Source organism: Cynocephalus volans, chromosome 12 (genome assembly GCF_027409185.1).
Source record: "Cynocephalus volans isolate mCynVol1 chromosome 12, mCynVol1.pri, whole genome shotgun sequence".
Classification (NCBI taxonomy): Eukaryota; Metazoa; Chordata; class Mammalia; order Dermoptera; family Cynocephalidae; genus Cynocephalus; species Cynocephalus volans.
The window spans coordinates 5817964-5841400 of record NC_084471.1 but is presented as its reverse complement, the minus strand read 5'-3'; the positions used below and the strand labels follow the sequence as shown (position 1 = coordinate 5841400).

At 39.8% G+C, this 23437-nt stretch overlaps 1 protein-coding gene across 1 annotated transcript; it reads left to right on the top strand.

Moving 5' to 3' along the window:
• The first annotated feature begins 1707 nt into the window (after positions 1-1707).
• NUP50 (nucleoporin 50) lies at positions 1708-22545 on the top strand. The gene is made up of 8 exons (XM_063075866.1): positions 1708-2009; positions 5370-5448; positions 7676-7759; positions 11819-12002; positions 13587-14246; positions 16255-16336; positions 17877-17995; positions 18904-22545. Exons 2-8 carry the CDS (start codon positions 5380-5382, stop codon positions 19104-19106), a joined length of 1401 nt encoding a protein of 466 aa, XP_062931936.1. The 5' UTR covers positions 1708-2009; positions 5370-5379; the 3' UTR covers positions 19107-22545.
• Positions 22546-23437: the final 892 nt, after the last annotated feature.

Here is a 23437-nt window from a genome sequence, read left to right as displayed (position 1 = left end):
GTCATGTGTGAATCTGACTGGTTGGGGGTGAAGTCAGCACAACTATTCCTGGCATCTTCACTGATATTTCCATGGCACCTAGAGTCCAGGGTGTGTGTGTGCTTCAAAGAAGGTTTGCAGTAAAAGGTGTCTGCAGAAATAACTCGAGATTGGCATTACAAATGTTATCTTAAGCCATATGGCATTCGGACCTTCAAATCCAGTCTTGGCCTAAGGAACAAACATCCTGACCTTTAAATCCAGTCTTAGCCTAAGGAAGTTTGTGTTTAATCAACTCTACTTTTATCTTATTAACTGAATTTATTACTCCTAGGAATCCAGCCCCTCCTGCTTAGTCAAGCAGGTTTTCTTTTGCTATTTTCCTTTTCCCTCAGCCAAGGCCTGCTCTAGGTGAGACTGGGGTCTACCCTGATTTCATAACTAGTCATGTAATTTGGGGCAAGTTACTTCACCTCTGTGGCACCCAACGTGAAAAACAAATAGAAACTGTTGAATGAAGAAGGGGTCCAGAAGGAGGCAGCTGAAGCCCGTGATTGTACAGAGCATATAGAATGGAAGCACTTAAGCTAAGAAACAAAATGGAGTCAGTAATAATAAGGAAACTGAAACTAGTAGTTAACAACCTGTTTTTAACCACACCGATGAGCAGACACTCTAAGACATCAGCCAGCAAACACATGGCACTGAAAAACTAAACAGGTAGTATGGATAAGAGATATGAAAAGGGTATAAAAACCTAAGCCTTTGCTTAGTTGAATGTGGATCGTCCAACCAAGAGCCTCTCTCGCTCTGCCGACGTCTGTCAAATTGAGACTTCCATGCAAGACGTTGAACTTGCTGGCGAGGCCCACATCCGACCAGACCAGCCCCTCCGCACATCGGCTGCTTCCTAAACTCAGACTTTTGCTTTCTATTTTCTCTGTACCTTCATTGAATTGCATTGTTGTTTGTGTGCTGAATCATCAGCGGATGCAGTGGCGTGTGTGCTTGCAGCTCTGAACACCACATGAACCGGTTAGGAGCTAGGGACTTGCTCCTGACGAATTCCGCAGTAGCCGCGGCTGATATTAACCGTCCTTGCATTAATAAGTCAGACATTGTGGAAAGACACAAATGCGTTCAAACCTTGGCTCCTTGCAAACTCCGTCGCTCACGACAGAGATCTGTACAGTCCCTCCTAGCTCCGAAGTCCCAGGCCTTCGGGGCCACCAGGAACCAGGCAAGCTCCAGGAAGGCCAGCAGGGCCACCTGGGGTGCGCCCCTGGGGAGATCGCGGGACCGCGAAGCTGCCTGACTGAAGTCACCCCCATCTCACCTCCCGTCCTTCCCGAGAGTCAGGGGACATGGGGACACCACGAGTCTCGGTCACGCTCCCTGACTGACCATTCTCTGCCGAACGTCGCGCCCGCCCGTCAGCAGCTGCGCGGGCGAGCCGCTTCAAACGCCGCCGGCCCGCCTCACCTCACCATGGTTCCGCGGCTGTGGCCCCTGGGCGCCGGCTCGGCGGCTAAGGCCGTGTGCGCATGCTTTAGACAGGCGCGCTCCTCCCAGCGACGGTTTCCAAGGAGCCGGGCGCATGCGCCGGAGGACACCCCCGCGGCCGGCGGAAAGATGAGCTGCCGCCGAAGGCTCCGGCGCGCTTGCGCAGTAGCTGGAGGCGGGCGTTTCTTTCCTCCCTTTTTTTCGAATCGGGTTTGAGGAGCAGATTCGAGTTACAAAATGGCGGCGCGGGACGTGTTTGGTGCTGTTTCCCCAGCTGTCTGAGGCTGAGCGGAGAGCTGTCCCCCTCAGTACCGTACACAGAGACGAGGTCCCCGGGGGACATGGTGTTTGGGAGTCCGGGCCTGTTGACCACGACGTCCTTCGAGGCTCTCAGCGCACCGGAAGCGACCGAGCGCGCTCAGCCGGGTGGCCCGCAGCCGTTTCAGACCCGAGCGCCGCGCCCGCGACCTCGGCCCTGCTCGCCGCCGCGCCCACGTCCCGGCAAGAGCTGCGCGGCCGCGGGGGAGGTGAGAGCAGTAGGGAAAGGGGCCGAGGGCAGGAGCCGGGCGCGAAGAGCCCCAGGCCGCGGGGCCGCGGAGACGGAGAGCGGGCCCGGGCCTGCGGAGGGAAGTCGGGGTGCGCGGCAGGGCGACCCTGGGGACGGGCAGCCGTGGGGGGGAGCGGGACCCAGGCCTGCGGAGGGGAGTCGGAGTGCACGGCAGGGCGACCCTGGGGACGGGCAGGAGGACCCTGGGGACGGGTAGCCGTGGGACGGAGCGGGGCCCGGGCCTGCAGAGGGGAGTTGGGGTGCGCGGGCGGGGCGAAGCCGGGGAGGGCGGGGCGGGTGACAGCAGCGACGCAGCCCGGGCTGTGTGTGAAGCCGGCCCGGCCTCTCGTGCTGCGGCGCCGGACTTGAGCTGGGCTCGCCCGGGCGCGGGGCCCCTGCGGCCACGGCGGAGGTAGGAGGCCGGAGCGGGCGGGGACTGTCGTGGCGCGGTCTGATCGGTCCGCTTCCTGACGGCTCCTCTCGGTACCTCCCTCCCCAGCCGTCACACCTCTGTCTTCTGTCGCTTTGTCCCTTACCTCTTCGGTCTGGTTTCACTTTCTTACTGCGCTCTCGGGCCGTTGATCACCCTTTTACCCGGTTCCATTAAGAAGCAGTTTTAAGATCTGGTTTTTTGGTGTCGTTTCAAGTCTTCCCGATCGGCCCACTTGGTTTTTTCCAGTCAGATTTTTGTTTTCATCTTGAGAGACTACACAACTGTATCAGGCATAAATAATAGTGTTTTTTCTAGTCACCTAGACTTTGGCTTCCTATCACTTTGCTTCATAACTGGGAATTATGTCATAACTTGGTGTCTTTTTACCCACAAGCGCCCATGTTAAACTTTTCGTAATAATAGCACGGAGACGCTGGGTGCCAGGCCTTGTTCTTAGCACTGGACGGAGATGCCCGCTCCCCGCTTTCTGCATTGAAAGAAAATTTATTATCTAAAGCGTTATGTTTTGGAGTAAAATATGGGTTTTGTAACATGTCTTTTTAAGTCTGGTTCACAATTCAAGTTATTTTCTTTTTCACGCTATGATTTTTAAGTTTCGTGGGTGTTTTTTATTTGATGGCTGTCCGGTACAACTTTTGCATTTTGGAGGAAAAATAGTATCTTATAGCCTTTTCTTCTAGCAAATCGTGTTTCTTTAATAATATTTATTAAGCACTTCTTCGGTTCCAGGAATTGTTCTAGAATCTTGTGAACCGTAGTCAGGCGCATTATCCATTGAGGCACTGGCCCGCCCTCCAGGCACTGTTCCAAACTAAGATTTTTGTGTATCTCATTTAATTTTTATTACGCTACCCTGTTCCACAGATAAAGAAACCGAGGCACATAAATAACTTGGCCAAGGTCTCACAGATAGAAAATGAGAAAACCAGACTGCCAGCATCTTGGAATATTTTCTCAGATATGTAATACCCCAGATCACTGATTCAACAACAGGTAGAACAATACCTGCTGTGAGCTGGGCAGGTTTGGAGTATTTGTAGAACATCAATAAACAAAATAAAGATCCCTGTCTTCTGGTTATATACTGATTTGGTAAATAGGTTAGAAAATGGAAGCAGCTACATTAGACTTATTTTACTATGCCAGTTATCTCTTTAGTCGTGGGTGTCAGTTAGATATTAAAATTTTACTCTTATTGCAGTTTTTCCACTTTTAGCTCTACCCCTTTTTTGCCCACAGTCTTAAATAGCAAACATGACTATTCCAACTCTCATTTCTTCCTTCTGGTGGAGGTGTTAGTTAATGAATAGGAAAATTGCCAGAAGAATCCACACAGAGACTTGGTCTCTGAACAGTTCAGTAAAGAATCATGTCTATTCCTATATTTGTTTTTGTTTGTATGACAACAGTTAATAGCAAATCCTGACCAAGTGTTTTTGGGGAGGCATTAAAAAAAGAGGATTTCTAGGTAATGGCTGAGAAATATTAATCTCATACTTTATATTTTAGAATCTTGGACTTTAAAATCATTTATTCTATAATCAAAAAAAGTACATACTGTAAAGGAAATTTCAAACATTACTAGGATATATTAAAATATGAAAGCTGCTGTGTAATTGCTCTACTGGGCATCAGATATTGGAGGACTTTGGGATGCCAGCATTCGAATTTTATTCTGTAAATAGTAAAGAGCAGTAGGTGATGTGTAAGTTTGTATCTTAATGGCCATCAATTTCTAGGAAGCTTACTCTGGTGGGTTGGTGTTGAGGGAAAATAAGAATGGGGTAAGACTACCAGGAAGGAGTCCAGGCAGATTTAACCAGCCCTGGCAGGTGCCAAAAACTAATTGATAAATTCCAGGGCAAGGTAGATAGCAGAGAAAATGGAAAGGCTGCTTTTTGGTGGGGGGAGCGGGGGGAGTCCTTTCAGCAAAGAAGCCAGCATAACACAACAGAGCTCTAGGTTCTAGTTTTTGGGTTTTTTTGTATTATTGTTTTTTAATAGCAAAGGATATGATATTAGGTTCAGAAAACAAATAGCAAATTTTAAGAGATGGACACAAACACCCTCTTTGGATAGGTGCTAGAATCCACTGCAGAATAATGCAATTCCTACTCCTTCCCCTAATGCCATGGTATTAGAAGAATTAAGCTGGTGGTTTATTGCTGAAGTTCTCAGAATGTTAATACATCCATATTGGTCATATTTTGATCTTTTAAATGGTATCTTATCTTAGCAACATATAGTTTGGGGCAATTAAATGTTTAATCTTGAAGAACACGTATTTCTATCAACTGTAGCCTCAGGAAAAGTATTCATGTGAAGGTATTTCAAATGCCTTATTAAAATTCTTACATAAGGATAAACTTCTTTAATGGATCATCTTTAAGAGAATTTTAGGGGCTGGCCAGTTAGTTCAGGTGGTTAGAGCATGTTCTTATAACTAACCAAGGTCAAGGGTTTGGATCCCTGTAATGGCCAGTGCCAAAAAAAAAAAAAGGGAGAATTTTAAATATTGGAAATATTTTGCTTATGGCAAGACTTAAGTGTAATTTGCATGGAATAAGTTAGTTAAGGATTGTGTATACAGTACTTAAGATTCCAAATTTTTAAAAATCAGTTCATATTTTGTTTTAATTTTTCCAATTCAGAAAGAATGCCAGGTTCCTTAGGAGTCTTCCACTGCCTCCTTGAATAATTCTGTATTGGATTTGTTACACTGGGAGCCTGACAACACTGTTGTGAAGTACTCATTAAAGCAGTATCCACTGGCATTAGGAATGTTTTTATCTCATTTCATGCTAAAGTGAATTTTCAAAAGTCTTTGTAAAAGTTATATCTTGGTCTAGAAAAGTAAACTTTTTACTTCTATTTTTTATAACTTAGGTTCAAAAAAATGGCCAAAAGAATTGCCGAGAAGGAATTGACAGATAGGAATTGGGATCAAGAAGACGAGGCTGAAGAGGTAAAAAACAGTTTCCCTAAGAATGATTTCCTGCTGCATCTACATTTAAATTCATTTTGGGGTTCCTCATGAAGACTTGTGATAAAATTAAAAGACCTTTTTAAAAATATTCTGAATGGAAGATATTATGATTCCTTATGGACCTGTATTTAGTGTAGAAATACATTAATTACATTTGGGGATGCTTTTCCACTAGTGCCTGTTCCTTAAATATTCTCCTTTGTTGAAGCACCTTCCTCCTGAATTTAATATAGTTGCATGGTTTTGAGTAAGTCGTTTTAGTCATGACTGAAGGGTGAATTAAGTGATCTAGTCATAAGATTAGCACAGTGCCAGCACTCAGACATGAAAAAAATGGTACATGATTAATCATCTCGGTCTGCTGTACCCATAATTTTAGATTTCAGGAGGTTGAGGTCACCTCCCTTACTCTAGTGCTTCTTGGAGTCCTGCTTTATTTCCTATTCTTACAGTAGATCTCAGACTCCCAGCAATTGCATTAATAGGAATAGAACTCAGATTGGCATAGTTTCTTTCCCAGCAAAATAAAAATGGTCTTCCCTGAGGAAATCTTACCATTTTTGTCTTATAAAGAATAGACTGCAACTGCATTTCTAGTACCTCATCAGCAGTTTTTACTCTCAGGCCAGTTCACTAAGGAATGTGTAGCCATATTAGCTTTTCAAGTTAATAGCATAGGGCTAAGTTAAAAAAAAGAAAAAAACCTGTAAAAGTGTTTACAGGGTTATTTTTGATTGGTATCTTCTTTCTTTCTAAGTCTATTACTAACTTTTCATTGTTGTTGTTTACAAATATGTGTACTCTGATGTCTTTAGGGAAACCCAAATCAAAAGTATGTTAATGTTTTGACAAGGCCCTTAACTGATTTGGTGCTTTTTTACTAAGTCGCTGGTTATGGATTTTTTCCTAGGTCTTAAGTGCAGTTACATTCTTGGCTATAGTAAGATCAAGACTACCATATAACAGTTTGACTTCACATTAAAATATTCAGGAATGAAAGAACTCCCATTTGGACAGATTCTAATGAAATCAGTTTGGAATGATTATATTTAATTACATTTAATTTGGGGCAAGTGTAGTTAGTACGGTCACTTGTGTGAGTATAGGGATCCCTTTAAGCTTAACATGATCTGACATAACTATAGAAATATTATATTACAATCCTATAAAATAAAAAAAAGGGTTGAAGTAAAGCCAAAGATCTTCAGCAAATTTCTGATTATAGACCTAGTACTTCAGCATACTGTGGAAGAGCAGTAGTTTTCCAGTGGGGTCACTTAGAGTCCTAGGTTCCTCAGTGGCCTTTTGGACTATGGGCACAGTTGAACAGGACTCTTCTTAAAAAATAATGGGTGTATTATAAAACTTATTTTTAAAAACTGTAGTACTGAGACTAGATTCAGGTATCTGGGTTTCAGAATGAGCTCCACTGTCAAGTATTCATGATCTTTAAAGGTACCTTCTAGCTTTTAGATAATAGCTTTGCTTCTTAAAGGAAACTGAAATTTTATTCTAAACTTTATTAATATTTTAGATTATATATCTGAAATATTTGAATTGGTCATGAATATTTTTGCACCAAAATTTTGATGGTCTTGGGCCGAGCCCGTGGCGCACTCGGGAGAGTGCGGCGCTGGGAGCGCGGCGACGCTCCCGCCGCGGGTTTGGATCCTACATGGGAATGGCTGGTGCACTCACTGGCTGAGTGCCGGCCACGAAAAAGGCAAAAAAAAAAAAAAAAAAAATTTTTTGATGGTCTTAGTCTTTTAAAACATTTGTGCATATGCTTCTCTCTGGATTGGGATTTGAAGCCTGTATTTGTAGATTCTGGAAGATTCATGATTTGCCTAACTAGAATCGAATCTACAAGAGATAATAGACATAAACTTTTTCTTTTTCTTTTTTTAAAGATGACCAGTAAGGGTATCTTAACCCTTGACTTTGGTGTGTCAGCACCATGCTCTCCCCAGTGAGCTAACTGGCCATCCGTATATAGGGATCCAAACCCGTGGCCTTGGTGTTATCAGCACCACACTTTCCCAAGTGAGCCATGGGCCAGCCCAATAAACTTTTTCTTAATGTGCCCTTTCCATAATTTGTGTTACGGGTATTAACATCATTTAAGTTTATCTGTGCTAGCTTGTTTTTCTTTTAAATCTCTTTTTGGGCCTCATCTTAGTGCTGCTTAATTTGTACACTTCTGCAGGTGGGAACATTTTCGGTGGCCAGTGAGGAAGTCTTGAAGAATAGAGCCATAAAGAAGGCAAAGCGTAGAAATGTTGGATTTGAAGTGAGTGCTTTCTTTTACAGCTTTCGGTATTGTTCAGATACTGATTTGATTTCTGAGTTGCAGAGCATTTCCACCTCTGGGACCAATCATATCAACAAATGCTTTTTTTTAAATGCTTACTCCTTGGTGTAGGTCATGGGAAGTAGAAAAAAATAAATAAATATGAGGTCTGTATCAAGGGTAGCTTATCCAGTGGAGGAAATAAGATAAATATAAGCAAATTCAAGTTAAGTGACAATATGAAGAGGAAAAACAAGTATAGCAATACAAAAGGCAGGAGAAGTGGGTGGTGTCTGATAGGAGTAAGAAAGAGAAATGTATATTTTCAGAGTCTTATCTACTTCCTGGGATCAGGGTGTGAGTAGGGAGAGTCCTTTCACTATACTAAAAGCATTGCATATGTCATTTTTTTTCTAGTATATTGGTACTTGTATAGTATATTCAAATGTTTCATTACTGTGCTCAGAAAAATAAAAGATGAGTTTTAAGTCCTGAATTGAGATCGTGTGGTCAGTATTGAGCAATTACCCCACATTTAAGAACTCTTTCCCAGTGTAGTCCTCCCCCTTCAGATACATCCCAGACCCATGAGTGTGGTCTTGGTGGCCTGGACATTTGTGGTCAGGCAGAAGAACCTGCTTTGAATATCCTTGGTGGCAGCTTTGGAATAAACTATTCAACCACACCTTCTGCAGTGTGTAGTGTTGTGTTGTGTTTTGGTTTTTTTTTTTTTTTTTTTTTTTTAGTCAAGAATGAACTATATTCTTAGTTTCCTATTTTCAAATAAAAAGGATAGTAAGGATATATCAATGTTAATACTTTGAGAAACAATGAAAAAGAATTATTATTACAAAAATATTCATTACGTTACCAAAATTTTGATCATAAATTTTTTTTAATTTTGAAAATGTATAAAGAAGGGAGGAAGAAAGGGTGGGGGATGTAAAGAGGCAATCAGTAAGAAATTTACAGCTAGAGTTAGTATAGCAAATCAGTCGCTCAGAACATCTCATAAATGATGGTATATATTAATGGGGAAACAATTTGAATTACTAAAATAAAATATTTACAATTTTCCTAAAATATATACACTGTAATTTTAAGGCAGAGATACATAATTATATAGCAAATAGATTTTCAAGTGGTTCCGTGTAGTCACTAGTACACATTTAGAGTGCAATAGCTAATGTAATGAATACACATTGTTTCTCAGCTCCATTGCATGCTTCAGAGTAACACTATTTCCCGGAGCTGTAAAAGATCTTTCATGTAGAACCTCGTGATTAACTGGGGTAGCACTGCCAAGGAAGGAGATAGAGATAGAGAGCAAGTGTGTCTTTAGTGAAATCACAGGTGGCATGCACATTTTCTCAGAACCAAGCCTAGAGATTAGGACTTATGTTTTTTAATTAATTAAGTATTTATTGCTTAAAGAGATTTATTTTTCATTGATAAATAAAAATTATGTTTATGGTGTACAACAATGTTTTGAAACATATATATACATTGTGGAATGGCTATATTGAGCTAATTAACATATGCATTACCTTGCATACTTATCATTTTTTTGTAGTGAGAACATTTAAATATCTCCTCTAGTGATTTTCAAGTATACGATATGTCATTAACAGTAGTCGCTATGTTGTACAATATGTCTCCTGAACTTCAGTTTTGGATTTTTGGTTGTTATCCCAATTTTTTTTCTCATCTAACTTCGTTATTGCCTTGAGACTGTGACAAGTTGGTAGATGTAGTGTTGAGCTGAGTGATGTTTTTGATGGCTCTTTCACTTAGAAGATACAAGGGGAGAGGGGCAACTTAAATGAGGAGGAAATGATTAGTTTTGGAAATGTATTTGAAAGGCCTCTGGTGCATTCAAGTGCAGTTCTCTAGATATAGAACAGGGTTTAGGGTGAGAGGTGGGTGCAGCTCTGAGAGTTTTCACCGTTCAGGGGGTGAAGCCATAGGAATAGATGAGAAAAGGCATGCAAGTGGGAGCTCAAGATGAATGTGAAGTAGCAGCTCAGCAGAAGCAGCCAAGGGAAGAACGAGCACAGGGAGGGATAGGCCAACTGTTGAGTGAGAGGCAAGAAGCAGACCACAGTCTAAACTCAGCTGAAGGGAGGAGGCGGGGAGAGGAGCGTCCTTGGGCTGTGAAGAGGAACGAAATATACACAGGTACTTCAAAAAGTTCATGGAGAAATAGAATTGAAAGACAATACGAATCTTTCCATGAATGTTTTTAAGTCCCCTCATACATGGATAATTGAGATCCTTGTATAATTTTAGCTATAACTTTTAGCCTCAAGTTTTTATCAGAACTTGTATATTGGAAAAATTAAATGTCACATCATCCACCTAAATGCTGAAATGTGGCTTTTCCCAAATAGCAGATTTGTTTATTCATTCAACAGATCTGCTAGGAACTGGAGAAACATTGGCTAGTAAAACAGACCTAAATATCCCTGCCTTGTGGAACTTAACTTCTTAATCATGGAAGAGAAACATAAATATATAGGATTAGTTTTTCTCCATAAGTGCCATGGAGAAAAATAAAACAAGTGAGGGAGATTGGGGGATGTGGGAATGTTTCAGTGGCCCTGGAGCCCAAGTAGGTATCTTCTCATTCAACTTTTACTCTCATTTTTCTGAATTTCCTTTTTTTTTTAACTAGTGGTTCTTTAATTTTTGTGATGATGCTAGAACCAACTTACTATCAGCAGTTTCCAAAATAGCTGTAAATACCATGTAGCCTTTGAAACTAGTGCAAAATAAAAGGGCCTGAAGAGCCACTTGCAGCTTTACACCTTCTCCATGAATCTTTGTTTTAAAATGATAACTATTAGCTTGGTGTAATTTGGATTTGTTTTTGTTTGTGGTTTGGTTTTTGGGGGGCTTTTTAGCATCTGGCCAGGAAGGGGATCTGAACCCTTGGCCTTGGTGTTAATTTTGGGTTTTGAGTGACCAAAAATCAATCTGAAAGCGTCAAAATTTAAGCCATATTGATTACATGCATTAAAATTCATACAAGTTAAGATTTTGCATTCTTTGCCTAACTTTATTGCCGTAAATGTATCAGGGGTCAATAAACATCTGATGTTTTGTAGATGTGATTGAAACTATTGTGTTTTGGGGGAAATATGCAATAACATTTAAGCTAATTGGCCCATTTAGAAAATGAAGAGGTTCCAGTTTAAGTAAATTTTTGGTGAGATCATGGTTATAATTCATTTGTGTGGGAACTTGAGATTTGTGAACTCTCTTGGATGGTTGGTCTAAGAAGCAGATCACCCCCTGTGGTGTAACCACTACTGTGAATGAAAAAGAGGCACTCTAAACTGAGGAACCTTTTTCCAGCAGTTACAGGGGCACAGAATAGCTTAGAATTTCATAATGAGTGGCAGACATTTCCAGAGCATCTTAGGTTGCACATGTGAGGAAGCTAGAACAAGAGTAAAAGGCCTTGCTAAAGAAGTGGAGTTTAAGGAAGCAGTGAGAAAAAATGAGAATAAAAAGTTGCCCTGGATTGCTCAATTAACAGAAAAACCTAGGTTAGAGATTTGATCGTCTCCTCAAGTTTCTGTAAGCTGAAAGCAGATGAAAACTGCAGAAAAACTTAGTTAACCTAACTTGATGGTTCTATAACTTCCTTAAGCAGATGGTATGTGACTAATACATGAAAAGTCTTTCATTTGGGGTTTAGTTGTATTGAGAATGTACTAAGCCTCAGTTATTATTCTGAGGCTTAGTCCATGAATTTATTTCATTAGTCTTTTATGTCTTAAATGTATATAATACTTTTTAAAAAAATACATCACCATATGTTGTTATTCTTTCTGACTATATCAGAAAGGAAACTTTACATTGCACAGCCGTCTTTGAATAAAATCTTTCTATCTCATTTCCTATTTCTGCTTGTACTAGCGGTTTTCCGTACTTATAATGCCAGTTGCATATGGAGTATAGTTGCTATTTAGCCTAGATAATATTGTCACTTACTTGCTTATTTGGTGATGGAAAGTATACTTACCTAATGTGTGCTTTTTCTTCATATTTCAGTCTGATAGTGGAGGAGCCTTTAAAGGTTTTAAAGGTTTGGTCGTACCTTCTGGAGGAGGATTTTCTGGATTTGGTAGTGGTGCTGGAGGGAAGCCTCTGGAAGGACTGTCGAATGGAAACAGCATAACTAGTGCCCCTCCCTTAACCAGTGCAAAGGCAGCAACAGAACCCATGGCAGCCTTTGGTAAGTAGGTTCCCCTCCCCCCAGCCACATCTGTGTAAATATAATCTATGAAAAATAACTTTGCAAGAATGTTTTTCTTTTTCTTTTTTTTTTAAAAAGATGACCGACTGTTAAGGGGATCTTAACCCTTAACTTGGTGTTGTCAGCACCCCACTCTCCCAAGTGAGCTAACCGGCCATCCCTATACAGGGATCCGAACCCGTGGCCTTGATGTTATCAGCACCGCACTCTCCCAAGTGAGCCACGGACCGGCCCCAAGAATGTTTTTCTTGTACTTACCTGGGTCCTGAGACTTTGTGAACAAAAACAGGGTAATGATGAACTTATGGAGGTGTTGGCTATTTACAAAGTAATGGGTAGAGCAAGGCTTTCAAGCCAAAATAGGCCTAGGTTCTGTTCTCAGCTCTGCCAATTACCAGTTGGATGAGCTTGGTAAAGTTCCTTAACTTCTGAGTCTCAGAATCCTCGACTATGAAAGGAGGAGAAGGGTCAAAGGAGAAAAGGAAGCACTTCATAGATGCTCCTTGAAGGCTTGCTTTCCCGTCTGCTCATTTATTATATGTGGGCCTCACACCAGAATGGCCACTGGGAACTCAGATGACATTGTCCCTGGATGGGGGGGCTCCCAGGCTAGGTTTGTTTAGCACAGGATGTGTTGATTGCCTGATCCTGATTTAAGGGAATTAGTCAAGAATTCTTGGGATTAGTAACAGAGAATGGGATCATGGGTTAAAATCTTGAAAATGATCTGGACTGGTTGGATTATGTTTAGCTAATTATTCAGAAAGTGTGTATACTGTTTGATTTTAATTAGGTAGAATGTTTAGTGTTATTTAAAATAAGCACTTTCTGTTAAGGTTTTAGCTACTTTAATATATGTTTATCCCAACAACTTTGGGGATTAGGTTTTATGCTAACCTGCTCTGACAGTCTCTTTGAAATAGGCATCCTTTTGAAGGAAAAGATTATTTCTAAAACGTAAAGGTTTATTAATGCAGGCATATAAAGGATATTATTCTTATATGTAGTTTGATACGATTTTTATGATAAACAGTTTTACCGATAACCAGTTTCTTCTTTTTTTTTTTTTTTTTTTTTTTTGTCGTTTTCGTGACCGGCACTCAGCCAGTGAGTGCACCGGCCATTTCTATAGAGGATCCGAACCCGCGGCGGGAGCGTCGCCACGCTCCCAGTGCTGCACTCTCCCGAGTGCACCACGGGCTCGGCCCCCGATAACCAGTTTCTAAATATTCTCCTTGAACACATACTTCTTGAACTGTCAAAAATAGGATACAGTAGGGCTGGCCCGTGACTCATTTGGGAGAGTGCGGTGCTGATAACACCAAGGCCACGGGTTCGGATCCCTATATAGGGATGGCTGGTTAGCTCACTTGGAAAAGCGTGGTGCCCCCGACACCAAGTCAAGGGTTAAGATCCCCTTACCAATCATCTTTTAAAAATGAACAAACAAAAAAAAATAGTATACAGTAAAAGCAGAAAATGAAGACAGAGTCGTAGAAAACATCTAGATGGTTTAGTCAAATCAACTTTTAAATAAATTCCTCACATATTAATTTCCCGTAGGTTCTATTGCTGCAAATGGCCCTACCACTTTGGTCGATAAAAAGATTTCAGATCTCAAAACTAATGGCGACAGTCAGCAGTCCTCCTCCTCTGGCCTTGCTGCAAGTAAAGCCTGCGCTGGGAATTCCTATCACAAGCAGTTGGCTGCTTTGAACTGCTCTGTTCGGGATTGGATAGTGAAGCACGTGAATACAAACCCGCTCTGTGATCTGACACCTATCTTTAAAGACTATGAGAAATATTTAGCGAATATTGAACAGCAACATGGGAACAGTGGCAGTAGTAACGCTGAAAGTAAAACTAACAAAATGTTGGTTGAAACACAGTCTCCATCCCTATTTGGTTCAACAAAACTACAAGAGTCAGCATTTTTGTTTCATGGCAACAAAAGTGAGGATACATCTGAAAAGAAGATGGAGGTTGTGTCTGAAAAGAAAATGGACCCATCGATAGGAACAAGTGCCTCGTTTAATTTTGGCAAGAAAATCGATAGTTCTGTTTTGGGCTCATTAAGCTCTGGTCCCCTGGCTGGATTTTCATTTTCCCCTGGAAACTCCAGTTTATTTGGCAAAGATATCACCCAGAGTAAACCAGTTTCTTCGCCATTTTCCACTAAAACATCAGAGAGTCAAGCTGAGGGTGGCAGTAATGAATGCAAAGGTAAATATAAACTTTATCATTGTAAGTTTGTTTTAGATTTTTGTCAAGTTTTATGTTTAGTGGGGAAAGCGTGGACTTTTGATTTGGATGGATCTGAATCCTCATTGTAACTCCATCATTTCCTCAATGTGTGAACCTGGACAATGTTGATTAGCTTCTCTGAGTCTCAGTTTCCTTTTTTGTAAAATGGGATAAGACCTATTTTGTAGGGTTATGAGGATTAAGAATATAAAAATAAAATGAACATAAAAACATCTGACCCAGTGACTTTGAAAAGTATCACACACACGGCTTTGCATATTTTTTTTTTAAGTGAATTAAAAATATTTTTTGAAAATTGTGTTTTATTTGAAAAAGTTTGTCGTGAGTGTCCACTGAATTAATTTGTATTTAGGAAGGTTTGACTAAATAAAGTCACATGGCAAAACAGTACTTGACTATAAATTAAAAAGATAGACTTGTTGTAGCAATAGGAAGCAAATCAACAGTGTTTTCCCTCTATGGGCTTGGATACAGCCATCTTTCCAGAAGGGCAGCGATGGTGTCTTAAGTGACATTTCTGCTATATGTAGTGTCAGTGCCCCAGACCAGGCAGAAAACTTAGGCCTTAGTCCCAGCCCCTTCACTCCCTCTGTCCTTCTCTCTTTAAAAAGTGAGTTTATATCATGATCCCACTTATCAGGATCCCCTTCATCACTTGGTGGTTGTGAACAAATGGTGTCTGTGAAGATACTTACTTGTAAGCAGTTAAAAGCACACCTCCCAAGAGGTGTTAACATACTGATCCTTGAGAAAGAAAACTGCTATTGCCAATTTGCTGCTGAAATATATCTTTATGAACCTGAAGGCTAGACTTTCGTTACTATTCTATCTTGCCCTACATTCAAGTATATCCTCAGGCAAAGGCTCTCAAGAGCAAAGGATAGAATAAGGGTCTCCCCTTTTAGTTCTCTGCTCCCCTAAATAAGACAAATGGAGAGTCTTTCCTGTTCCTAAGGCAGTCACAGGAACACAGTGAATACTGAATTTGAAATGAATCCCAATCTATGCAGGACCCCCCTCAGTACACTTACCTTGTGGTTACCACAACTTATGCGTTTGACTTAGGAGCTTATTAAATAAGGAATACCTGGGGTCCACCCTGGACAGCCTGACTCGGGAGTCCTAGGATCTTTATTTTTTTTTTAATATCCTTAGGAGATTCTAGGCACACTGGCCTTATACACTACCTGGTTATAATTTAAATATTGTGACCTAAATTGTTTGAGCACCAGAATTGTTTTCGTTGGACAGTTGCTTTTTAATTTAGTGAGTTTTATGCAACTGCCTTTCTCTTCAAAAGGATCCTGTATATTTGTGTTTACATAGTTCTTAGATCTCCCCCTGTGGTTGGGCACTGCAGTGAATGAAAGTGCTATTTGGGCTCAGTCAGCAGGGATACCTGTGGTACTAGAGCAGTGAGCCATGTGGCGATTCAAACAAAACTTAAATTGTTTACACCTAGCTTTGGAATGATTCATCTGACAACTTGCCCTGTAAAAAAATGTATTCCCCATCTTTGGCCATTACTGATATTGGTTATTTCTTGGCATGATGCAGATCTGGTCACAGGAACATTTGGGAGGAAGGTATTAGAAGTCCATCTGAGATTTTAATTTTCCAGTGGGTAATCTGAATATAAATAGTTGAATGTTGACTGATTATTTTTCTGTAAACATCATAAGCGTGGATTTTTTTTTTTTTTTTTTTTCTTTAATCCTAGGGCTTTCTGCAATTTGGAAGTTATTTTAGAATAGAGAGGTATGTTCTCATTAAAAGTGATTTTTGTTTTTCACAAAATAAAATCCAGCAGGCACCCATCCCAAAAATTAGGTGTGCATTTTCAGTCTGTGTATCAGCTTACATGGAACGTTTCAAGTTGAGGTTAGGGGTGGCAGATAACAAACTTGTGTCACTTTTTCAAGCTCTTGATTTGAATCTTACTGAGTTAGTGTCATTTTTATAAAAGGTGGAGATGAAGAAGAGAATGATGAACCACCCAAAGTAATAGTTACTGAAGTAAAAGAAGAAGATGCTTTTTACTCCAAAAAGTAAGTAATAATCACCAGAATATACCCGGTGGATGTGTTTCAAGAGACAGGGAAGGAATCTTCCAGACTGGAGATGGTGGGGTTAACATTGTCCTAATGGAACTTTACTGAGCATCCAACCCAATCCTGGAGTCAACCTGGGCCTGCTCTGAACTGGAACAGGGAAGGATCTTGGCTTGTTTATTTTAAAACAAACCAATTCTAGAAATTTCCTTATGGGCATATTTTACTCTTTTCTGTTACTTTAGCTCTTTTTTGCTTTTACGGTGCTTTACAGAGAGGCTTTTCTGTGATCTCTGCACCCATCTTATCTCACACTTCTTTCCTTTTTTTGTCCTTTCTTCTCTTCACCCACAAAGAAAACCACTTAGTCACTGATTTCAGGTTTGGTTTTGCCCCTGCTTTTAATCTGGAGACATCATCTCTGATCCCTTTCTGGAGACCTGGTTAGCCTTTGTGGATTTTCTCACAGCCGAAAAGTTGTACACAGTGACTGCCCCTTCCTGTTAAGGATGTATAAAAACGTCATCTTTCCTCCAGTAATGAAAGCTATTGTTGTGTTTTTTGTTCTGTGTGTGTGTTTCAATGAGAATTGCTGCTTTCTGAAAAAAGTTTAAAGGAAAATTTGGATTATCACATCTCAATTAAATGATATTACTTTTTACAAAGATATTTACTGAAAAACGTGTCATTTCAGAAGCTTTCCAAGATATGTTTTTCTAATATAAAAATTTCAGAAGAATGAGTCGGCAGTTTTACATACAACAAATTACCACATTCTATGGAATTCCCAAGTGTTATTTTATTTTTGAAAACTTGTAAGAGGCCAACAATTCCTTGTTTGTTTTTAAATTTAATTACATAAATGACATAAAGGAGTGACCCTGAGTCTTAGGATTTTTTTTTCTAATCAGAAGGAATTGAATGAACAGGCATCGGTTTTGTTTTATTAATAACCTATGGAGATATACAGCATGAGAAGCTGGGAAGACATTTGATTATCTTTAGTTAGGCCCTGCCTAAGAATGATTTCCAGATTTTTTTCAGCATCTTGGAAGATCAAAAATTGAAGGAGCCCCAAGAATAATTTTAAAAATAAGAAATAGGAAGGGAAAACGAGCAGTGTGGGGAGATGTAAGACAGGGTGTTTATCCTGTATCTCCTCCCATCCTTAGAGGACTAGATCAGCTCTCTTGAGCTCAGGGCCAGAGGAGCAGATAGGGAGGTATGTCGTGGTGAGCTGTGATTCTGACTGACTCCAGAAGAGATAGTTTCAGAAAGTGTTACAAAAATGATTTCTAGGGCCCACTATTTTGATTTGAAAAAGTGGGGAGGGGTTCTAGAATATCCAGCCAGATTTTCTTATTCTGGTTTTTACCCAGAACCAATCAATCTGGATCAATAAAAGATTTATCCTGAAGGTTCCTCTGCGCTTATTTAATGCAGATTATTCTACACAAGTGTGAATAGTGGGTTGTTAGAAATGTGTGATTTGATTTGTCATTGAATGCCTGATTGTGCCTGTTATTTTTCTCTATAGGTGTAAACTATTTTACAAGAAAGACAATGAATTTAAAGAGAAGGGTGTAGGTACTCTGCATTTAAAACCTACAGCAAATCAGAAGACACAGCTTTTAGTGCGGGCAGACACCAATTTAGGTGGGTACCTTTTTTTCAGATGGCACAAAATAATTATAATCACACAGTATATAAAAGCTTTTTTATCTTGCTGATTTCAGTCATTGACATTTTCAAGTTTATTACGTGTTTTTTAGAATGGAGTAAGATAACTCAGGCCAAATTCATCCTATGTTTACTGTTTCTAGACTAGTTTTCAGTGCCAAGATAATAGTATGTACAAAAACAGATATGTTAAAAGCTATAACCAAAAAGTAACCAAAATGGTTTTTATTTTCCTTTGTGTTAGAAAATATGACTAAGAAGGTAGAGATAAGTTGGGAATTTACCATTTAAAGGAATCTTTTTTATATAGCAAGTAATCACTAACGTACTTTCCCACCCACCCCCACGCCACACCCCCAGTTTTACTCTTGAACAGTCCACTGGAAGGATGATAGTGCCGGGAGGAGCAGGCCTGAGAGGAAGTGGTCAGTAGTGGGAGACTACATCGGGCTGTGTTGCAGAAGGAAACTCCTAGATGGCATTTTTCCATGGGCTTGACTAACTTGTGATAATATCACAGTAATGTCACTCTTGCCCAGTGAGCAGCATGCTGGCCTCTGTTGACAGAGATGTTTCTTTGCTGACCACTCATCCTTTGTTCATTTAACACAGTGAAGACTCCAGGTCGTGCTAATGTGTTCTTCCTTAGATGCAAGAATGTACAGTGTTCAGACAGGGCTGAAGGTTCTGAGCAAGGCAGGGCCTCCGCTGGCGTCTGTATCGGAGAACCAGTGCCTGTTTTTGTGACATTTCTTGTGGCTCCCAATTTTAGATCCATTAAATAGAAGTTGCTTCAGTAGTTGATGTTTAGTATATTATGGACTCCTTTCATGGAGCTATAGCTTTTATGTTTTTTATTTATTTTCGCCTTTGTTTAAATGCAGGCAACATATTACTGAATGTTCTGATTCCACCCAATATGCCGTGTACCCGAACAGGGAAAAACAACGTACTTATTGTCTGTGTTCCAAATCCACCAATCGATGAGAAGAATGCCACCATCCCAGTTACCATGTTGATTCGGGTAAAAACTAGTGAGGATGCAGATGAGTTGCACAAAATTATACTGGAGAAAAAGGATGCCTGAACACATGAAGCTCGCTGAGGAATTATTGCCAAGTTGCTGCTTACCCCATCGCCCCTTAAATTAGTCAGTTTTTCTTCTCACTTTGACATTCTAAGAACTTATAGATAACTGAAAACTTTTGTGAGGAAGATTAATATGGCCAATAAAACCTTTAAGTGTTTAGTGTCAAGAAACTAATCGCCCTTCTTAAGAACTGTCTAATGTGTAAAATACATTTGAATGAAATTTTTTGGAAGATTTTTTAATGTTCGTTTGTTTATTAAACTAACCATAAGTGATTTCCTAATGGACTGAAATCAGGGTACCAATTAGCTTTCCCAAAGGCTATTCCAATCCATGGTTGTTCGGGTCTGCTGCCACCACTGCGGCAGTGTTCTGGCTGTGTCTGGAAAGAAACTTGCCTGTATGGTTCTTCTCTCCTGTGTGCTTGACTGATTTGTGAAACTAGCGCTCTTACCAAATGAACCGTGCTGCCATGCTGTGACAGATGTTTGTCCTTTGCTGTATGTTATTAACTTTTATTTTTAAGCTGAAATGTGAGTACTAAATGTTCACCTTCAGCATTAGAGTCATTAGCCTGTTATTTGCAGACATTGCATTAACCATTTCAAGAGGAAATCAATAACTTTTGGAGTAAGTAGTTCTTTGCTTTTGTAGATTTGCTTTTATACTTTTTCTTCATGAGGTGCTGTTACTTCTTTATCCTCCTAAAGACAATTAGGATATAGAGGGATTGCCAGGAATGGGTTTTAAAAGCACAAATTTGGTAGTTCATGGTTTCTAGACCATGACAGTAAACCCTTATGAAAAGAAAGTTAAGTCAAAGTGGAACCATACTAGAAGAGGAAGATATGATGCTTGTAGTCATTTCTAAGATGATGAACTCCATGGATATAAAAACAATTTATTACTTAAGTACAAAGGAGCTTTGATTACACATGAGCCAAGTGAATTCACTAGGAAACATGTAACAAGGTGTAATGGAAAAATTGTGTGTCTATTTTGCCTTTAACTTTAGACAACAGTATATTTTACATTTGATATCTGAAATATCCATTTACTTTTTAAAGAATAAGATATTCAGTATGTCCATTTGGAAGGGAGCTGTGATTATGCACAAGAATATCCATGTCACTTCTCCAGAGCTGTCAGGTAACACTAGCGTCCTCTGAAGACTGGACACACGATAGATACAAGATTTAATGTTTAAATTTCTACTTTGATCCTCATGAATTGATCCTGGTACCAGATGATCTTGTTTAAAGGCTCAGGGTCAGTGCCCAAGGGCTCACATTTGTATATTCTGATCTTCAGTACATAATGTATTCTGACTTAGAATAGTCAAAATAATTGTGGTTGGTACAGTTGCTTTTTTAAAACTACAATCTTCAGGTGTAAGGGGGGGCAGTTTTATGATCAAATATGGTTAATTCTTATGTACTTGGGGTAAGGTAATTGGGCCAACATTTGTCATGGGATTCTTGTACTCTCAGTTTCTGGTTCCAGTAGGAGAATTTGGCCCAGTGTTTGACTTTGTATAAATACATGCAGAGAAAGGTATGCTTGCACTATTATGGGATGTGGTCAGACTCAGCTATTTTGTTCAACCTAGGGAGGAAGGGGCAAATTTTCTTGCATTTACTTTTTAGAATTGTTACAGGTGATTTATAGAAGTGGTTGATAATGTTAAAATAATACTGGCCTTGCCCTATTCATTAGGTTTATACAGTTTTTGGGGTGTAGGGGGTGGGCAGCTTGCCTGTAGGCAGATTTGAACCCTTGATCTTGGTGTTATGACACCACGCTGTAACCAACTGAGGCAACTGGCCAGCACTAGGTTTATCCAGCTTTTAAAATGGTGAAGAGGAAATAAGGGGAACAGATTTCATTATGTTGCAGCTCAGCCATACATGCCCCCATGGTACCAACGAGAATGACACAGGCATCTTTCGGAACACTTCAGTGTTAATGATGCAGTACTTTGTTAGCATCTGCATGTGTAGTGGAATGTTTAAAAAAATGGCATGAAAAGATCACAATTGGATTACCTTTTAACACCCCCTCCTCTAAAAATAGTTTATATATTTTTTAATTAGTGGATATGTGTGGCTTTCTTTTTTTCTAACATTCCCAGCAAATTTTTGCTGCTAAGACTGTCACTGTTAAAGTGAAAGTTACAGGGAAAATGTGATATGTATAACATAACTCAAAATGTGATATTTTCTTAGTCACTCTTTTATGCTTTAGGAACTGCTTGGTCTCCACTTTGTGTATTAGTGTAAAAGAGCCTGAATATATGTGGATTTTATTGTAAAATCCAACTCCTTGTATGTTACTTGGGGAAAGGGGCCCCCGGAGGGCGTACCTATTTTTCCCCTCTGTGTTAACAGACAATTCTGACCCATGGGTTATTTTAGTTTGATTTATTTTTAACAAAATATTAGAAATTAGGCTTTAAAATGTTTAATGTGGACTGAAATTTTCATCTTTAGTTTGAGAATCCGTAAACTGTATGTATATACATGGCCTAAAGTGAGTTGTGTATTTGTTTTAATTCTAAATCAAATTGTTTTGCATCTTTACAAATACTAAATATCCCAGTGGCCTTTTTTCTTTTTTAAACTGATATGTCTATCTCATTCTTTTGCACGTTCTCAGTAAGCAAAAAGTTGAGTCTTGTGCAGCCTTCCTTATTAGAATTACAAGCTGAAAACGTGTGTCCAGTTTTTAAAGAGGTTTAGATTGTGTTTTCCACAGAATGATCATTCATGGACTGATTTTCTTTAAGAGAGTTATTCTGTTTTACAATTTCAATTCTAAATTATATGTTTTATATGCTGCATGCCAAAAACTACCTGTTCTGGGGTAGAGGAAGGAAAAAATTAATATTCCACTTTACTGTTAGAGTTCAAAACAAGTTTCACTGAGAGCCTTTTCAGTATAGTTTTACAGGTAGACCAGGTTGTTCGTTTTTGAACATTTGTCAGTTATTCTAATATTTCAGAAGAGTCAAAATGCAAGCACCATGCATTTGAAGGCTTTGCAAACTAAATGGCTGACTCCCAAACTCCTGAGTCTTCTTCTCATTCTGGAAGTGGGAATATTAAATAGAAACTGATTTGTCCTGTAGTCCCGGCAGGGGAGAGTGAGGAGCTTGTTAAAACTGGTCTTTTCTTCCAATCCAGAGCTTTGAGCACAAGCCCCCGTGTGTTCTTGGCCAGTAGCAATCAGTAAGGACTAAGGACTGCCCATTTGCAGACATAATTGTAACGGAGATGTAAACTTCTTAGCAATCAAATGGATAAATTGTTTGCTTTTTATTTTAAATAGGAAATTGTTTTCTAAAATGAAAATACTTGAATTGTCAGATAATATAATCTCGGTTGTGTTAGTTTTTGAGTGCTGCCATTGAGGAAGTGTAATAATCCATGAATGTGAATAAATGGAAAGTAAACAAAATCAGTGTCTGGCACTTGTGTGTTCCTCTGTGACGCATTTGGTGTTAATGCGAGTTGGGCAGACCTGAGGGAGAAGAACCACTCAGCATCCGGAAACCTCCCCCTATATCAGGCAGGTTGGTTTGGAGGCCAGCGAGAATCCAGTCTATTATCAGATTCCTTGTGTGCGGGATGAGGCCACTTCCAAACCATTCACAGAAGGGTTTCTGTTGGATTAATGTTTTTACAAAATAGAATGGAAGTAACAGATCTTTGATGGGTGAGTGTGCAAAGCATTATGCCGAGGGCTTTTTATGTACTGTCTTGGTCAGTCCTCAAAGCAGACTTCTGAGACATGGACTCCAGGGCAGGTTTTCCAAAGAAATGAGTTTAGGGAGGTTGTTTCTCTTGCGAAAGTAAATGGACTTGGGATTTTGTTCAGGTCCACCTCAGTCAAAACCCTGAGCTTGCTTAAGGACGTTTTAAAACAGGATCAAAATGATCAAGAAAAATCTATAATTATTTTGATTTTATGTAACTTCACTTTTGGTGATTTAGAAAATCACTAGGCATTAACTAAATTCTAATACTATTATGATAGTATTTTGGAATCATGTTCATATTTTTTAAAATTTCCTAAGTTATTCAGCATTTATATAGTTTATAAGAGGTAATTTCCTGGCTAAGAAATATTACAAAGATTTACGTTAGCCATCAAAGTATTTTTCCTGAATTATTAATATCTAGTGGAAACCACTTAAATGACACTAAGAGGATACTATCTGAAGAGTAAAATCATATCTAAACTGCAGCAGCCCTATTTTAAGTACTCAACTGAATGGCTGGGCTGGAAGAGGGGTCCTCAAAGTGTGGTCCTGGGCCCAGCAGCCCCAG